Here is a 20290-nt window from a genome sequence, read left to right on the forward strand (position 1 = left end):
AAAAAATGATGACAATCCATACATGTATGACATTTTATTATTTTTTAATATGCACCAGCTGATAGATGCATTGATTTGATGTTCTTGAAGAGTAATTATGAATATTAAGATGATACAGTGTCATTAAACCAGTATTTGTGTCAGTTATCCATTCGTTTGATGAGCTTTTGATTCTGCCATTTGATTAGGGACTTTCCGTATTGAAATTTCCTCAGAGTTAGGTATTTTTGTGATTTTACTTTTTATCCCAGAAGGGGTAGCATTTCCACAGGAAACATAAACCATTAAAAAAAAATTGGGAGACGAGCCAGGTAATTACAGAAGACGTAACAATAGCATTTCTTTGGAGAAAGAAACTGTCAAAACAAAGGGACATGTCAGGTGTTCTAAATGATTAAAAATTTTCTTCAGCACCTGTTATAAGTATTGTTATTATTTTGTCAGCTTTAAGATAAATAGGTAATATATATATTATTGCTTGCCAGGAAGATCAACTGTATATAAGGTAGGGAAGAGTGTCGTATATAGTAAAGATATATATAGAATGTAGTATTATAGGGTTATTGCATGAATATTGGGGAATATTGTCCCGAGTAGAATTTTATATTGCACGAGCTTGAAGTGCAATATATGTTCTACGAGGGACAATATTCCCAATATTCATGCAATAACCCTTTTATTGTATAGCAATATAATATTTGAAAGTAAAAATTGGTTTAAACTAAGATTTTGTCGTTGATGACTTCATGAATTTTGGAGATTTATTGCACTAGTGCAATAATAGAATTTATTGCACCCTAACTTTTGGTTACTTTCTGTTGGAAATATTATATTGCTATACAATAAAGATATTTATAGAAATCTGTGCTAGTTTATATATAAATATTATTTGAGATTCATTATCATCAATTTATTTTTGGTAACCTGTGTGTAATTTGTGTGTGTTTTTTTTCTATTGTTGGAAATTCCATGAGACTTTTAGCAACCTTTTTAGCTCACCTGGTTTATGTATTACTGCCTAAATTTAAGAATAAGAATACATGGTATGATTGCCAATGAGCAAACTCTGCACCAGAGACCAAATGATGTGATTGCTTTCAAGTTCTGCAATCAAATTATAATAATTTATTAATGAAATAAAATCCAAAGAGGTTCAAAAGGTTCTGAAACCGATAATTTTTATTTTCATCTGCCCATATCAAATATAAATTTTAATACAATAATTATACCAAGTTTATTTTCAATGCTTTTTGTATATTTCAATTACTTGTGTCTGAAATTTTCCAAACCAGAATCAAAAATTGGCTCTTGAAATTTAGAAGTGTTTTTGTTTTCCTTCTTTTAAGGTGGTACCGAACACTACAGGGAGATAACTCTGTAAAGTCAGCTAAACGTTTTAATTACGTTGTGTTGCAAAAGGAATATTAAGCTTCTCAATGATCAAAATTGGTGTTTGACAAATTGCTATATAACCAGTGTAATTTTTTGACAAAACGGTTGGTTCAAAATTTTTAAAATTTTTACATTTTTGTTAAAGTGTCAAAGTTAATACTTTGACAAAATTTTATGAAAATTAAACTAGCCAAATTAATTTTAGTGAAAGTGTTGGGTACCACCTTAATATCAGAGTTAAAATGGTAATTTTTCAAAAGAGAGAGAAATTTAATTTATAATTACTGTCATGGTTGGTCAAAATTGACAGTTTGTTTCAGAGGTTAATGTAATATATAAAGTCAAGTATGGTTCAGTGGGAAAATATCTTAATTTTGTATGTCTCATCAACATGAATGGAAAGTTCTTTAAGAAAGGTTTTATAATCATCTTTCCTGGAAAATTTTAGTGTTGCCTTATCACAATAGACATTAGAGTGACAAGTTTGAATATTGATTTATTAAAAGCAAGAAATTCCCCTCCCCACTTTTTTAAGCTTTGCAGTTCTTGCCTTTAACTTTGGGATCTTTTATTTTCTGTGGACTTTATGCATGGGTGGAATAATTATGTTGTACTTCCATATCACTCATAGTTTACTTAAGAACTCGTTGGAAGTACTTGATAAATTGCATGCTTATATTGGTGATTTTGAATCTGTTCAAAGTTTTGATTTTTCTACCCTGTATACCACATTGCCTCACATTCTCATTAAGAAAAAATTCACACACCTAATTAAATGGGCATTTAAAAAGTCAGAATGTGAATATATATGTTCAAACTCTTTTAGGTCATTTTTTAGTAGCGATAAACAAAAAAACTATGTCAATTGGACATGCTTTGATACTATATTTGCCCTTGAATTTTTACTAGATAACATTTTTGTTCGCTTTGGGGATTCCGTATATCGTCAGATTATCGGAATTCCAATGGGGACTAACTGTGCACCACTTATTGCAGACCTGTTTTTGTATTGCTATGAGTTACAATTTATGACAAATATAAGCAAAGACCCATCGAAACAACATCTGATAAACAAATTTAATAACACTTTTAGATATTTGGATGATATTTTGGCTCTCAATAATGACGACTTCAGTATGTATATTACAGAAATTTATCCTGTTGAACTTACTTTAAATAAAGCTAATACTAACAATGACCACTGCCCTTTCCTCGATCTTGATATCTATATCACTAATGGAAAGCTGAATACTAAAATTTATGATAAAAGAGATGATTTTTCATTTCCTATAGTTAATTATCCATTTTTAGATGGTGACGTTCCCTTGTCACCATCTTACGGTGTTTATTTATCTCAACTTGTACAATTCGTTCGTGTATGTAACAATGTTTTAGATTTTAATGAGAGAAATTTATGTATTACTGAAAAATTATTACACCAGGGTTTTCGATATCACAAACTAGTCAAAACATTTACTAAATTTTATCATCGGTATAAGGACATCATTTGTAAATAAAGCTCAACATGCAGACTTCTTATACGTTCAGGTATTTCACATCCAATTTTTTATGGAAATATTCTTTATAAAGCACAAAGGTGTCAGTATTCACCTCAAAAACTAACAAATCCTTTGAATAGACTTATTAAGAAGGGATATAGTTACGATACTGTTGTCAGGTCATTAAAGATTGCATATTTTGGCGTTAATATTGATTCACTTATAGGGTCTTTGCATCGGAACTAAACACATTTATTCAAAAACCAGTTGTTGAAATGACACGGGTTATGTTCTTCTCATATATGTTATGATGGTATGATACTAAACCCCTAACGGGAAGGATTGTGCCTGATATTCATATGATGAAATCATAATCTTTCAGTCAGTTTAATTGAAGTCTGGAGCTGTCATGTCAGTTAACTGCTAGTAGTCTGTTGTTATTTATGTATTATTGTCATTTTGTTTATTTTCTTTGGTTACATCTTCTGACATCAGACTCGGACTTCTCTTGAACTGAATTTTAATGTGCGTATTTCTATGCGTTTACTTTTCTACATTGGCTAGAGGTATAGGGGGAGGGTTGAGATCTCATAAACATGTTTAACCCCGCCACATTTTTGCGCCTGTCCCAAGTCAGGAGCCTCTGGCCTTTGTTAGTCTTGTATTATTTTAATTTTAGTCTTTGTGTACAATTTGGAAATTAGTATGGCGTTCATTATCACTGAACTAGTATATATTTGTTTAGGGGCTAGCTGAAGGACGCCTCCAGGTGCGGGAATTTCTCGCTACATTGAAGACCTGTTGGTGACCTTCTGCTGTTGTTTTTTAGCTCACCTGGCCCGAAGGGCCAAGTGAGCTTTTCTCATCACTTTGCGTCCGGCGTCTGTCGTCGTCCGTCGTCCGTCGTCGTCCGTCGTCGTCCTGCGTTAACTTTTACAAAAATCTTCTCCTCTGAAACTACTAGGCCAAATTAAACCAAACTTGGCCACAATCATCATTGGGGTATCTAGTTTAAAAATTGTGTCCGGTGACCCGGTCAACCAACCAAGATGGCCGCCATGGCTAAAAATAGAACATAGGGGTAAAATGCAGTTTTTGGCTTATAACTCAAAAACCAAAGCATTTAGAGCAATTCTGACATGGGGTAAAATTGTTTATCAGGTCAAGATCTATCTGCCCTGAAAATTTCAGATGAATCGAACAACCTGTTGTAGGGTTGCTACCCCTAAATTGGTAATTTTAAGGAAATTTTGCTGTTTTTGGTTATTATCTTGAAAAATATTATAGATAGAGATAAACTGTAAACAGCAATAATGTTCAGCAAAATAAGATTTACAAATAAGTCAACATTACCGAAATGGTCAAATGACCCCTTTAGGAGTTATTGCCCTTTATAGTCAATTTTTAACCATTTTTCGTAAATCTTAGTTATCTTTTACAAAAATCTTCTCCTCTGAAACTACTGCGCCATATTAAACCAAACTTGGCCACAATCATCATTGGGGTATCTAGTTTAAAAATTGTGTCCGTCGACCTGGTCAACCTACCAAGATGGCTGCCATGGCTAAAAATAGAACATGGGATAAAATGCAGTTTTTGGCTTATAACTCAAAAACCAAAGCATTTAGAGCAATTCTGACATGGGGTAAAATTGTTTATCAGGTCAAGATCTATCTGCCCTGAAAATTTCAGACGAATCGATAGTCAATTTTTAACAATTTTCATAAAATTTGTAAATTTTTACTAACACTTTTAACTGAAACTACTGGGACAATCATTATAGATGGGGATATATGTACGCAGCAAGAATGTTCAGTAAAGTTAGATCTACAAACATATCACCATCACCAAAACACAATTTTGTCACGAATCCATCTGTGTCCTTTGTTGAATATTCACATATACAAATGTACCAAGGTGAGCGACACAGGCTCTTTAGAGCCTCTAGTTTCTATGGTCGGGTAGTTGTCTCTTTGGCACATTCCCCATTTCCATTCTCAATTTTATTAAACTTTCATTGACAAAAATATCACATGTTGCAAACCACCTCATCATCATATATATAGCACCTAGTGAAAATTTCTGGAAAACCCAAGTTCTCTCTGGTAACTTGTTTGTGTCTTATCATCATATTTAATCATTTGCAATCAAATATGGGAAAACATATATTTATTTATATTTTATTACCATATATATCAGATTATTTATCGTGTCACGCTCTAAAATTTACTGTGTTTTGAAATATAAATATAAATTTAAGTTATTTTAATATCGCAAAAAATAATATAATGAAATCAAGTCAAAACTTGATAAAGTCAGTTTTAAGATATAATTTTTCAGCCATTTATGCCAGTTAATGGTCAGAAATATTCATTTGAAGGTTGTTAGCATAATATTCATATTTATAATTTAATTTGAAATAAGGCAATTTGAGAATTCTTCCTGAAGAGGAGATTTGAGTTACCTGTGGATTCATTATTATTGCTGGGATATCAATTTTTGTGGATTTCAAGGTTTAAGGTAAATCATCAATTTAAATGTTCTTCCGATTAAAAATTTTCTATAGGCAGACATGCAGACTTGAGCAAAACAACAAACATACAATTTATTCCCAAATCCAGAAAAATTGGTATCCACAAAAAGGTCTATGAATCCACAGTAATACCTCTCATTATTGATTGGTTGTTAATTTGTCATTATCTTTATATTTAAACAGCTGAGAAAATTCCATTCCTATGACGACTGGTTAAAGGATAGAGATCCAAAGAAAAAACCAAACCAAAGAACAAGGGTAAGTAAATAGTAGTTAATTGATTGATGTTAAACGCCACTTTCAGCTCTATTATGTTTTTTCGTGGGCAGTCAGTTTTATTGGTGTGGAAGCCGTAATTCCTTGGAGAGAACTTCTGACCCGTGGTAGGAAAGTTAAGCATCTTAGAGAAGTTGTAACTTAAAAAATCAAATTAATGTCCAAAGTTACATTTTACTTAGGTAGTACTCCACAGTTAGAAAATAAAATTAAAATTGACTCACAAAACTTTTGATCATCTTCTATTCCTGGCTTTCTAATACATTAACCTTACTGTTTGTGTTATACATTTGCATATGTATGTAAACAGAATCTTCCCTAGATTTGATTTTTAAAAGTTATAAGTTGAAATATAATTCCATTTATGTGTATCCATGGTAACATTCTGCATTTATTTACCATAAAATATTGCAAAAAGGGGGGGGGGGTAAAATGTCACATGTTCCCCAAAAATGTGGATCAAACTAGAATTTCAGTGCCCTTTAGAGATAACTTTTCAGAGACTTTGACATTAATCTACCTAATGATCAAATAAAAAATGGGTGTCTTTTGCCTTTCATTTTTCACAAAGTTCATGCGACAAAAAGTTGGAAAAAAACATTACAATATTTGCCAGACCAATGTTTGGTATGGATATGCAAATATGGACTGTCAAAGGGATAACAGCCTATATTACATACATTACATAATCTTGATGTTCATATAAATCCAATATAAAGGCTGTTTTAATCCTCAGCTATCCAAAAATGAATGTTATTGCACTCTAGCTCTCATATTTGAAAAATCCCACTAGCCGTAATGTGAAACTACACACGTAACTGTGGAGTGCTACCTTATATTTAATTGATTCTAACTTTTTATCCAAAAAGAGAAGTGGGTCCTGAGGTTCTGCCAATCTGCGTTTCCTTTACTAGTATTTGATGGGATCCTGATTTTGACTTATTAAACAAAATTACTTGAAAAATAATTCCTTCATGTCATGCTCTATGCTCATTTTAACATGTGTAGGCATTATATTTGTCGATATTTTACATGGAGCGTCATTATTATAGGTCGAAACGTAAGAAAATACCGTAGAAATGTTTGGCTATTCAAGCTTCCTCCCATGAATTATACACATTACATTTTCATATTTGATAAGTTTAAAAACTAATAGCATGGTAAGTATATGATGTTTTAATAACAATATATAATAAAATTAGTAAGCAGCTAAAATATATACATTTTTAGCTCACCTGGCCCGAAGGGGTCAGGGTTGGCAAAAACCCGGGTTTTATGAGTATTGCCCAGCCCAGTGGGAAATATGGGGAAACCCGGGTTTTACTGGGTTTTACTGGGTAATACTGGGCAATACTGGGTAATATAAGATACTGGACTGAATTTTAAAAAGGATTCAGTAATCAAACACAAATACAATACATTTAAGATATATATTTTAATTTATTTTCAATTATAAATAAGTTTACTTGTTTGAGTCTTATGATACGTGCATGTACAAATGTATACATTTGAGAAAGAATTATTCTAACAACTCTGAGATTTTTTTTCTTCAAGTAAATATAGCTTGTATAAAGTATTTAACAATTACATGTAAGAAAGTACAAATGTACAAAACTCATTAATAAGTAATCATGGTAATTATTCAGATTAGAACACAGATATGTTTATATAACAGTAATCAGCCTTTTCATTTCTATAAGAGTTAATGACAAGACCCTCTAGGGTGTTTGTTTAGCAATCATAATTGCATATATAGCAATTTAATTTACATTCCTCATAAACACTGCAATAAAATGTTTAGATTATTGAAACAAAGCTTCAAAATTAACAAGGAATTGGGCAAATCTTGCATTTTGCCTACATAGAATTTAAGTGGAGAAGGAATGAACTTGAATTTTTAATCTGCTAGAAATGACTCTCAATGGTTATATTATCTGTATAAAATGTGTATATTTAGCTATAATACTATGAAACTACAACAAGTCTTTATTATTTTGTGTTGAAATAAGCTTAAAAATTCATATTGCCCAGTATTGCCCAGTATTGCCCAGTATTACCTGTTTCTGGGAGTATTGCCCAGCCCGGGAAAACCCCGCCCAGTAAAACCCGGGCGGGTAATACTTTGCCAACCCTGCTTGGCATCCGTCGTCGTCGTTTTACATTTTGAACTTCTTCTAGAGAACCACTGAATGGAATGAAACCAAACATGGCATGAATGTTCCTTATGAGGTGCTGACCAAGTGTTGTTACTTTGTAGCCGATCCATCATCCAAGATGGCCGCCAGCGGGGAACTTAGTTTAACATAGTACCCTATGAGAAATGGTTTAACATAGAACCCTATGGGAAATGCATACAAATGACTTCTTTTAGAAAACCACTGAATGGAATGAAAGCAAATATGGCATGAATGTTCCTTATGAGGTGCTGACCAAGTGTTGTTACTTTGTAGCCGATCCATCATCCAAGATGGCCGCCAGCGGGGACTTAGTTTAACATAGGACCCTATTGGAAATGCATACAAATGTCTTCTTTTAGAGAACCACTGAATGGAATGAAACCAAACATGGCATGAATGTTCCTTATAAGGTGCTGACCAAGTGTTGTTACTTTGTAGCCGATCCATCATCCAAGATGGCTGCCAGTGGGGGACTTAGTTTAACATAGGACCCTATGAGAAATGCATACAAATGTCTTCTTTTAGAGAACCACTGTATGGAATGAAACCGAACATGGCATGAATGTTCCTTATGAGATGCTGACCAAGTGTTGTTACTTTGTAGCTGATCCATCATCCAAGATGGCCGCCAGCATGGGGACTTAGTTTAACATAGGACCCTAAGGGAAATATATACAAATGTCTTCTTTTAGAGAACCTCTGAATGGAATGAAACCAAACATGGCATGAATGTTCCTTATTAGGTGCTGACCAAGTGTTGTTACTTTGTAGCCAATCCATCATCCAAGATGGCCGCCAGCTGGGGACTTAGTTTAACATAGGACCCTATGGGAAATATATCCAAATGTCTTCTTTTAGAGAGCCACTGAACGGAATGAAACCAAACATGGCATGCATGTTCCTTATGATGTGCTGACCAAGTGTTATTACTTTGTAGTCGATCCAACATCCAAGATGGCCGCCAGCATGGGGACTTAGTTTAACATAGGACCCTATGGGAAATGCATACAAATGACTTCTTTTAGAGAACCACTGAATGGAATAAAACAAAACATAGCTTGAATGTTCCTTATGAGGTGCTGACCAAGTGTTGTTACTTTGTAGCCGATCCATTATCCAAGATGGCTGCCAGCGGGGGACTTAGTTTAACATAGAACCCTACGGGAAATACATACAAATGTCTTCTTTTAGTGAAACACTAAATGGAATGAAACCAAACATAGCATGAATGTTCTTAATGAGATACTGACCAAGTGTTGTTACTTTGTTGCCATTGCAACATCCAAGATGGCCGCCAGTGGGGGGACTTAGTTTAACATAGGACCCTATGGGAAATGCATACAAAAGTCTTCTTCTAAAGAACCACTGAATTGAATGAAATCAAACATAGCATGAATTTTCCTTTCCTTATGAGGTGCTGGCCAAGTGTTGTTACTTTTAGCCAAATTTTATATTTTTTTATATGATTTCAAAAACCCAAGTAGAATCAGGTGAGTGATACAGGCTCTTGAGAGCCTCTAGTAAAAGAGATACAATGAAAATAACAAGAATGCAAGCAGTTAGTTTGTGTGCATGTATTAAACATATTTTGAGCTAATTTGAACACAGCTTTGTTTACAAGGTGTAATAAGGATGTCATATTAGAATTGCCTTTTTTTTAAGTAAAGGTAATTTTGCATATTGAATGAAAAAAAGAGCAAATAAGTTCATTTACAATTTTGCTTTTACAGAGAGCCAGAAAAAGGCTTAAAATGAAGTCAGATAAGCCAAAGACGATCAGTAAAAAACAGCAACTAGCAGAACAGCACAGGAGAGAAAAGGTATTGTATAAAGTCAGTATGTAATTGCATCCATATCAACGAGACCCAAATGTTTTAAATTTGTCATTATGTTGCTTTGTTATCTACTTTATTTCGGACAGATTCAATTTAAAAGTTTAGATAAGTTCAACTTGTAAACAAATTTGATGCATTAAGCTATCGGCAAAATTGAAAAACAAATCTTTTATTTTTATTTGAGGAAAACGGGGAGGCCTGTATGGGAATGCAAATTTCATTTAACCCTGAAGATTCAGAGATAATTTGTACATTAGTTTATGAACGTTTCCATGCATATTGTTTTATAGTATAATATGCTATGAAGCAGATGATGTTTATCTTTTTATTGCATTTTTTAGGAAATGAAGGAAATTTCTGAAGAATTAAAAAACAAACTAAAAAAGAATGAGGCTACAAATCAAAAGTAAGTATTCGTAGAAAGTGGCAAAGACGTGACGGGTCAGTGAAATCATTTATTTGCAGCAGAATGCATTGAGTGTGTAGGTAAAGGTATAATCTTTGGTTCAAAATATCAACTATATGTACGTGTCTTGATTTTGCTGATGTACTATGGACTTACTTACTATGATTATTTATCTGTGTAGTTTTTGCAAATAAACACATTACAAAAAAAATAATCTTTGGTTAGCTTGCTTGTTAGCTGAACTGTGAAGTCATTACTAGGTTAGGCATAATATCCTCCTTTCATAGTAGTCTAGTCCTACATACAGATAGATTGTTTATCTGTTGGGCTAGTCTACTCTTAAAGGAGGGTAGTTTACCTAACCTAATAATGACTTCACGGTTCAGTCTTGAGTTCGTCCTTCATAAGATATACAAATTAAGATTGAGAATAGAACCTAATCGGCTAAATTACAGTTCAAGATAGGCATCATGCACAATGGATTGCGAGGAACATTTAATTGATAACTTCCTCACTTAGTTGGTACAATGACATAAAGCTATTGTGAGCAGACACGTCGGACAGATTAAGCAATCAAGTTAACATAAGTTACCATGGCACCTTTTAAGTTTATGTCAGCACCACCATGAAGAAACAATGAATTATCAAATTGTCATTCTATGTATGCACAAACATTAAGCCATATAACTGGAGGTAACAACCCTTACACAAAAAAAACTTAAAATGTCCACACATGCATATATTTCCTGGGAGGATGCATTATACTTTTAATTTTTTTGAAAATTTACGTTCCTGAAGTCTATCTATATATCTTGTAAATCTACATATCTAGCCACATATTTAGTCATTTTGACAACTTTTAAGGGAAATAAAAAAAGGTGGAAGCATTTATGTTTTTGTTCCTATTAAGAAAAGTACACACTTCAACTAGTTGCAAGTTTATCAATTGAGAAAAGAAAAATTGTTATTCTAATTATTGAGTCTGGTCCGGCACAGAACATTGGCGCTGTTTGATAGATTTGCGTCTTTTTTTATTACACATTTGGGTTTTAATTTTTAGAACATTTTATATGTGCTTGGATTTTAAGAACATTTGTTCTTTAAAAATAAGGCATTTGAGTTTTCTTTAAAGGACATTTGAGCTTTATCAACATAACAAAAAAAAATCATTCAAACAATAATATTAAACATTATATATTTATATACATCCAAAAGCATAAACTTTTCACCCTTGTGCTTGTGTCAGATGAAAGTGACAACAATCTAAGAGGGTGGATAGGAGTAAATTCCTTGTAATGTAACAACCATGAGCAGTGATATTGTTTGCCTCAAATAACAGCCGAAATTCGGCCTTTTCCCTTAGAGAAAATTCCCAATTACTAAAAAAAATGGCTTAAAATTCCTCCCAAAAAGGTCTACATTTTCCCAAACAGTGATGGCATTGGTAGTAATGTTTGTAAATATCGTATTCATGTTATTATTTTGATATTATAAAGCACTTTTGAGATCCGGTTTTCTGATCAGAATCATCATGGTGTTTGTAACACATGTGGTTTTCAATGCATTAAGTACCATCATTGCTTTTGTTTCTTTCCACTCTCTGAAAAGTACCTTCCGGGTTGAAAATGTCTGACAACCAAAATATACATGAAAAAACAGTGCAAAAAAGACAGCAAAGGTCAGAAAAAAATTGGAGATGTGTTTAGAATAATATTTCCCAATTTCAATAAAAAATATGCATTTTTCCCATAAAAAACGGTAGAGGTAGTTTTGAAAAAAGACAATATCACTGATGAGTCTTTCTTAAGCCAACAAGTACAGCAGATATCATGGTTTAAAAATAAAAGTTCAGGTTTCACAAATTGAAACAATCTATGATGATACAGTTCCGTGGCCTATTCATGCAACAGAATTTCCACAAGAGGAATAAGTGTCAAATTTGAATACACTTATTAAAGAAAGCTATTTGAAGAATTTATGTCAAAATTAGATGTTCCATCCATAAAAGTTTCTTTTCCTCTATCAAGTATTGTTTACCAACTAATTATACTTTATTTTTTATAATATGTACGTTTTACCTTTATTTTATTACACAGTATTGTTGAGAAAGTTGAATCATTTTGACAGACTTAATTTTTTTTCCGGATTTTTTATGCATTTTGAAAATACAGTAGATTTTGAAGCAAAATTACAATTCAAGGCGGTGATTTATAGGGTAGCAAGGGCCTTCCCCTCCTCCTTTCTGGAGAAAAAAATTGGTTGATTAGACAGGGAATCACTGGAGCTTGACCTGAGCAGGCCCTGTCTTAGTCAGTCAGTGGGCCCTGCACTGATGAAAATTTCTAAATCTGTTACTGCTGCAATTATTACATTCCAATAACCTATATCCAAATGACTGCTTTTAATTTTTTGTTTTAATCTAATACCATCTTTTACCATTGATTAGGTTGTGATGGCTTAAGTAATAAATAAATATAAAATAATCGATAATTATGGATACATTAGAAATTTTATTCTTTATCATTTGTTAATGATAAATTTTGGAAGACTGAAGATATTTAACATCTTTTGCAATATAGGATTTTTGAAAAAGCTTTTAATATCAATTTTGTCAATTTGATACTTGAAAATATCTCTTGTTTTCAATAATTGAATTTTAAATTACTTTTTGAAATTCAAAAACAGATAGGAGCATTATTTTAAAATGGATAAAAAACAGGGGAAGTAACTCTACCCACAATTAAGTCCAAGTTTACAAGTACATTTTTAACCAGATTTTTGTGACAAAAATGTCGGTTATTGATTTTAAAATGTACGATGGGTTGTATAAGCATTGGCACATCTCTTTTCCATGGAGATTATATGGTCCTGCCCCCTCAGTCATGGTCTATTGACTTCGAAGCTTTTGCTTATTTTACATGTATTATAGTCACCGTCAGCTGAAATTCGTAGCGGTTATAGGTAAAAATAATCTATACTATCAATCGCGTTCACTCGAGATATAGTTTTTCACATTCCATTCATAAATCGCAAAAAGAAAAACCACTACTGACCTACCTTTTAAGTGATCACACTGTAATAATCCTGACCTTCACATTTTCCAGAATGTTTTCCATTGTAATTCTGCCATCTTCGTTTCTATGAGGATCATTTGTTAACATATGACATTCGTCACTTACGCATGTTTCCTGAAATGTTCTTTTCATTGATGTGATAAGGTTTCCCGCGCTTTATGCAAATTTTATGAAATTGAACTCCACGGAAACACTTCTGGTAAAAACAATGGCGGATTCCACCATTCAAAATCTTCTTAGAAAATGTGAAGGTCAGTATGTAAATTTCCAACAATCTATGGCTTCCATGAATTATTTTGATTCTAATAGGACAAATACGATCATTAAAAAACTGAAGCGATGGTAGGCATGCTGTGTGTGTGGCTGTTTTTATTTTACCCCCGGTTCAAAAAAACTCAAACATTCATAAAATCTGTAGCTTGCATGAACTGTTTTGTGAATAACCGCTAGAAAAAAATCTGTTTAATTCTTTAAATTCTTAAACCCAACATTTGCCATATTTAATTCACATGTTTTACTCGTAAGCTACCGTCAAATCTGACATTTCGTAATTAAGGAGCTGCCATGTTGACCTGCTGAAATCAGTAAATATTGGAAAAATTGCAATAGAATACAAAACAAAACAAAGAAACAAAACCTACCTTACAATTGGAAAATTAAATGAGTGTTGGAACAATACGAAATTTGATTATAATTTTACAAAATCAATTCTGCTGCTGAGGTATCACATGAGATGACGTATTAGGTCAGGTGATGTCAGGTTTGAAAGATGCCGATGAATGTGTTAAGATAAGTACTCTGGGTGGGTATCGGGTGGGCATGTGATACCTCAGCAGCAGAATTGATTTTGTAAAATTATAATCAAATTTTGTATTGTTCCAACACTCATTTAATTTTCCAATTTTACAAAATCAATGCTGCTGAAGTATCCCATGAGATTTTAGAGCAACACATGAATTGGCAACAGAACCAATTAACCACGAAAGCTCGGTACACCAACAAAGATTACGTGTCCATGAATATATCTGAAAGTCCTAAGAGAACAATTACCTATCTCAAAGACTGTATACCACACAACAAATGTTTGTTTGAAGATTCTAAATTAAACAGAAATCATATATGTTCACTATTTATCTAATAATAAAAGAAACGCATTTACAACATGCAATCACATAGTAAAGTAATAGATAAATCTAATGATCATGACAAAGATAGTTATCAAGAAGTGTTTTACTCAAACCCTTATTTTTGTTATTGTCTACTATAGGTTTGTCATAAAACTTTCTAAAAGTTGATTCTTTTTTCCAACCAGCTGATTTCATTATAACGTCTATCGAAATCCCTGCTTTTTTAGCAGATGAAGTTGCAGCTGATCTAACACTATGCGGCTTAAACAAGTTAATATCTAATCCTGCAAGTTTCATTGTTAATTTAATCCATCTGCTAATCGTGTTTTTAGACACAGGTTTATGTGGTTTCATAGTCATAATAAATAACTTAGTATATTGTCCTCTTAATGATTGAGTTCTTTTAATGTATTCATTAAATGTATCCACAACACATAAAGATTTGTCTTTGATATATGCTGGTAAATGTATGTCTGCCAAATGGCTTCCTGGTTTAGAAGTTTTGATTAATTTTGTCACTTTTATAATTAGTTCATCTGTATTTACAGTACAATCATTGATATCCATCAAATGTAAAGTTTGTGTTCTCTGAGCTGTTAATAAACTTAGTATCATTGTTAATTTTAACGTAAGATTTTTCAAAGTCAACATATTTACAGGTGATAGAGTACATAAAAACTTCAATATCACATCAACGTCCCATGTTACTTCATATCTTGGTAAAGTTGGTCTTTTATTATATACACCTTTCATAAAACGACAAATTAAAGGATCATTACCAATAGGATTTTCTTTCCCACAATCCAACACTGATGATAAAGCTGATCGAGCTGTATTAATAGCACTATATCCAAGACCTTTTTGAAACAATTCTGTCAGAAATTGTAAAACTATAGAATTAAATGCTTTAAATGAATTAATTTGTCTTTTAACACAAAATTGCACCCATTTGTTGAGATAACTCCCATATTGCTTTTTTTGTGGAATTTCTCCATGAGTCATATAAAATGTTTGTAGTGTCTGTTGGTAAGCCAAAACTGTTAAGTCTTGTCCTGATAAAGGAAATACTGCTAACTGCATTTTCTTTAACGGATGTTGCCTTGAAGGATCTGATGGATGAATCAACAGATTTTTCTTTGGTAGTAAGTAAGATTGTCCGGCTATCAGATGAAGAATTTTTGCAAACCATGGTTGAGTCGTGAATATTGGTGCTATCAATATCAATGTTGCCTTGTCTTCTTCCATTTTTTGGAGTACTCTTCCAATTATACTGAAAGGAGGAAAAGCATAGCCATTATACATATTCCAAGAAAAAGAAAATGCATCAATTGCACATGCATCTGGATCTGGAATATATGAAACATACTTGTTCAATTGACAATTAAGTCGTGACGCAAAGAGGTCTATATTAATTGGACCAAATAGTTTTTGAATTTTCATGAAAATGTTTTCATTTAACTTCCACTCCATATCATCACTTAAATGTCTTGAAAGTTTGTCTGCCTCTACGTTAGATTTTCCCGGCAAATGACATGCACTTAACCAAATGCTTCTATTTATACACCAATTCCAAATTTCTCTAGTTAACTCATTCAACTCATCCTTCCTTCCTCCCATATTGTTAATATACTGAACAGCTACTGTATTATCCAAATATATTTTTATATGAATATTGTTTTTCGTAGCACAGAAACTTTTAAGAGTTAAAAAGGCTGCAAGAAGCTCTAACACATTTATATGTTTATCTTGTTCATGGTAAGACCAATGTCCCCCTGTTTTGGCCATAGCTAATTTCGGATGTTTAATCAGTCCTCCCCATCCTGTTTTTGAGCTATCAGATTGAAGAATCATACTAGGTTCTATAGTAAGAATAGGTTTACTAGACTTTTCAATATTATTTATCCACCAAATCAAATGTTTGTGTATTTCACAATCCAAATACATTATCGCATCGTAATTTCCTCTATTAATCTTTAATGCTTTGTCTTTCTTTTGTTCTAGAGGTTTGACATAGAAGTTTGCATACTGAACTGCTGGTTCAGAAGCTACCAATTTTCCAACTAGTTGAGAAAACTCTCTAATTGTTGTTTCCCATTTTTTAACAAACACTTTGCACATGGCTACAATAGTCTTTGCCTTTTCAGACAGTAATTTTACTGTCATTGTTATAGAATTAATAACAAAACCCAAAAAAGTTACTTCTTGACATGGATGTAGTACTGATTTAATAGGGTGAATAGTAAACCCACATTGGTCGAGGAGATTACATGTGTCTTTAATGTTATCCCAACAATGCTGATAAGTGTCATTAATAATAAGACTATCATCAATGTATGCCACATTTAAATATCCATTTTTTCGAAGTGTAGAAAATATTGGTTTTAAAAGCTTAGTAAATATTCTCGGTGCACTTGCTAATCCGTTTGGGAGACAAGTAAATTGATATTTTGTCCCATTCCAATAAAATCTTAAAAATTGCCTATCACAATGTACAACATTAACAGAAAAATATGCATCCTTTAAATCTGCAGATGCAAACCAGACATTTGGTTTAACTAATTGTAATGCAGTTTTAAATGTTTCCATTTTGATTTTCCATGGTGATATTCAACTTGTTCATTTAATTGTCTCAAGTTTAATATTAACCTATGAGACCCATCTTTCTTTGGTCTGATAAATATGTTCGAAATAAATTCTTGTTTGTTAATGTCCTGGATATCGACTTTTTGAACAACATTTTTTAGTACAAATTTTTCAATTTCTCCATTAATTATAGACTGTTCTGATTCATTAAATTTAATGGTTCCAGGTAATTTGGTTTGTTGCGGTATATTATCAAATTCAATTTTGTAACCTTTAACCAAACTAAGAATCCAATTATCTTGTGTAAGCAATTTCCAGCACCCTAAAAAATTACGTATTTTTCCCGCAATAAAATTGTCAGGCGTGTTCATAAATGCAAATACATGTAACTTTAAATCAGTTTGTGAACTTACATGTTCAAAAGATTCACATTCCATGTCAACAGGATTTATTGCCTGTCTTTCTTCTTGAAGTTGTTCCTCATGACTGGTCTTTTCCCTAAAAAATGATCATTAGCATGAGAGAAAGATGGTCTGAAGCTATTATTCTGTGATTTGAATCTGAACCGATTTTCTGGTATGCTATAGGGAACAGAGAACCTGTTAGCTGTGAAACCAGTGTTTATTCTATGATCCCTATTATCTGTGGAGGTTGCTGGTAGGAAGGACTTCACCTTCCCTAATTTTCTACCCATTCTGTTAGCTATATCAACATGTTGACTTTGTCAACAAGACTATCACCGAATAGTTTATCTGATATTGGTGCATTGTCTGGGCAGAGTGATCGATAACACGGTCTCAAATTTGTTTTAATCAATTGTCTTCTTTTGACATTTAAGTCTGAATATGCCATCTGATTAAATACAAATGAATCTTTCACAAGACTTAGTACCTCTCCAACTTCACTTGGCTCAATGCCTTTATTTGCCTTGCTTATGTTAAGAAGCTTGTCCATTAAAGTTAGTTGTGGGACCATTCCTTTGCATAAGATACCCTGATTTTTCTGTATCATAATATCTACATTTTTTGTCTGTCTATTTAAAGTTTTCCATATTGGCAAATTGACATGCACAGGTGCCAATGCCTCACAGTTTTCTGGCCTCAAATACTTTTTTAGCATTAATTTAATTTTGTCCTCTGAAACTTTCTGTTTCATACCAGTGTTGACAATACCTGCCAAGGAATTTGAAACTTTCGGACCAAGTTTGTCTTCCGATGACAAGAAATCTCCGAGAGATTGCATGAAATCATCCTCATCATCTACTGGCATGTCCGTAGTACATGCATCTGACTGCACTTTGTCTGCATCTTCACATAATTTGCCTAACGCCATGCCGACATCTTCATGTTCAGATTCATCTCCTAATTCACTATGATCAATATTATCAACTCCTTCTCTATTTTTCATTGTTTCTTGCATCATAATTTGTGTCTGTATCATCATTTGATAGAGATCCAGTTGACCGAAGTATCATTGTTTTCATCTCGTGATGTACGAGAAATGTTCTCTATGTTTACATCTCGCGAGGTGCGAGATTTCACGCTCTTTGCACTTTAGTTATGTGGAATCATATGTCCATCATTATAAACTCCGCCCTCTTCATCAACGAAAAAGTTTTCAATCATTCCTGGCACTAAAAAGTTCCCAGTGTCAGTTTCAATCATAACTATTTGTTCTTTTGATGAGCTGAGCTCAGATGAACTATGTTTACGGGTTATATTGCTGAGCCGTGCTGAGCAAACCCATTATTGTCACTGTCCGAACAATTGGACAAAATTTTTGCAATAAATGCAATGCCAACGTTTGATAAATATTCAAAATTAGTTCTTCAACAAGTTACATGTATCCATAAACTCTCCAACAATAGCAAATCACACTTTATCCCTTTCACTTACAAAAAACAATCGGTCTCTTTCATTGACCTAAATACGCACTGACATCACCTGACCTAATACGTCATCTCATGGGATACTTCAGCAGCATTGATTTTGTAAAATTCAATTTAAATACAATATTATACAAATTAGGATGGTCCACGTATCAGAAAAGTTCAACTGTAGTGTTTTCATTTGTATGACGTCATGTTTTGAAAAGACTTAAATGAGTCAAAAACATTAAAAGACTTTCACGATTTTTTATTTTATTTTTATTTTGTTGATTTCTCCAAGCTCTTATGCATTACTTCTTTTTATTATGCATCCGAAGAAGAATAAAAGTTATTTTGTCTTTTTTGAACTGCAATTTTTAAAACAATAAAATCGGCAAATGGGTTTGCAAATAGGTTCCAATACATGTGGATTTATGTGGGAGGTATATAGTAATCGCCATTATTATGTATATCTCTGAATCTGCGCTAAGTACAGATATATGGAGAATTTTATCACAGTGTTGTTTACAAAGCGAAAGAAGCATGTCATATTAGAATATTATTTAAAACCATCTTTAGCATTGATTAGGTTGTGATGGATAAGACTGCAATAAATAAAAAAATACTCGATAATCAAACTAAAACTGCAAAGTTAACATCTTTTGCAATATAGGATTTTTTGATAAGCTTTGAATATCAATTTTATCAATTTACTACTTGAAAATATCTCTTTTTTTCAATAATTTAATTTTAACATTCTTTTTTGAAATAAATAAAACATACAGAGGAAGTATTTATACATACACTTAAGAGCCAGTCCGTGTTAAGCATGTAAATCAGTCCAAAAGCAACATTTGCCAATGTTTATGAAATCCTATATGTATGTTAACCACACTATATATATTGTAGAAAAATATCAACTGTTGGTTTGATTTATATATCTTGGAAGTAGGGGGTGCGCGTTCACAAATTGACTTGCTTTATTTGTATAAATGTTTACCCAAACTTTGTAATTAAGATTGACATCTTCAAACAACATATATAGGCAAAGTTCAACATGTATATAATATATTTAAGTTTGATTGGATGTTATCACAATTACAGATGTACAATGTACAAACAAAGCAAGCAACCCAACCAAACTCTTGCTCTGCATGCATTAGGAAATTATCTCTAGTTCAAATACATGAATATTTTTTTTTGGCACTATCTAGAAAATTCTTGAAATAGCGTTGTATCCTCAGATGGAAATAAAGGTTAAAAATAGTACACAAATTATTTTTTTTTAGTTTAAAGAATGCTGCTTCAAGTCAGAAAAATAATGGGTAGGTATTTAACTAGTAAACATGTCTGATACTTCTATGATTTTTTGGAGGTGGTCTCATTGGAGGGTTCTGATCCTGGATCCCACTTTGTTTTGTTTGTTTTGTCAGATTCCCATATGTATGTTAGCAATATTGCTTTTTGTGGTAATTTCCCATGATGTCCAGCTAGACTTCATTTCCAGTTTTTCACGGCACA

At 32.6% G+C, this 20290-nt stretch overlaps 1 protein-coding gene and 1 long non-coding RNA gene across 2 annotated transcripts in view; one reads left to right on the plus strand and one right to left on the minus strand.

The window, feature by feature from the left end:
- The window catches only part of LOC143069583 (uncharacterized), a 50433-nt gene that overhangs the window by 13394 nt on the left and 16749 nt on the right, over positions 1–20290 (plus strand). The window contains exons 8-11 of the mRNA XM_076244284.1: positions 5608–5682; positions 9608–9697; positions 10054–10118; positions 20059–20094. Coding sequence (XP_076100399.1) covers positions 5608–5682; positions 9608–9697; positions 10054–10118; positions 20059–20094 — 266 coding nt within the window. The remainder of the gene's footprint in view (positions 1–5607; positions 5683–9607; positions 9698–10053; positions 10119–20058; positions 20095–20290) is intronic.
- Positions 14309–18352, minus strand: LOC143069582 (uncharacterized). The gene is made up of 2 exons (XR_012976444.1): positions 17316–18352; positions 14309–15589 (listed from the first exon to the last, which is right to left on the minus strand). It is a non-coding gene; the product is annotated as an uncharacterized LOC143069582 (long non-coding RNA).

This window comes from Mytilus galloprovincialis, chromosome 3 (assembly GCF_965363235.1).
Source record: "Mytilus galloprovincialis chromosome 3, xbMytGall1.hap1.1, whole genome shotgun sequence".
Classification (NCBI taxonomy): domain Eukaryota; kingdom Metazoa; phylum Mollusca; class Bivalvia; order Mytilida; family Mytilidae; genus Mytilus; species Mytilus galloprovincialis.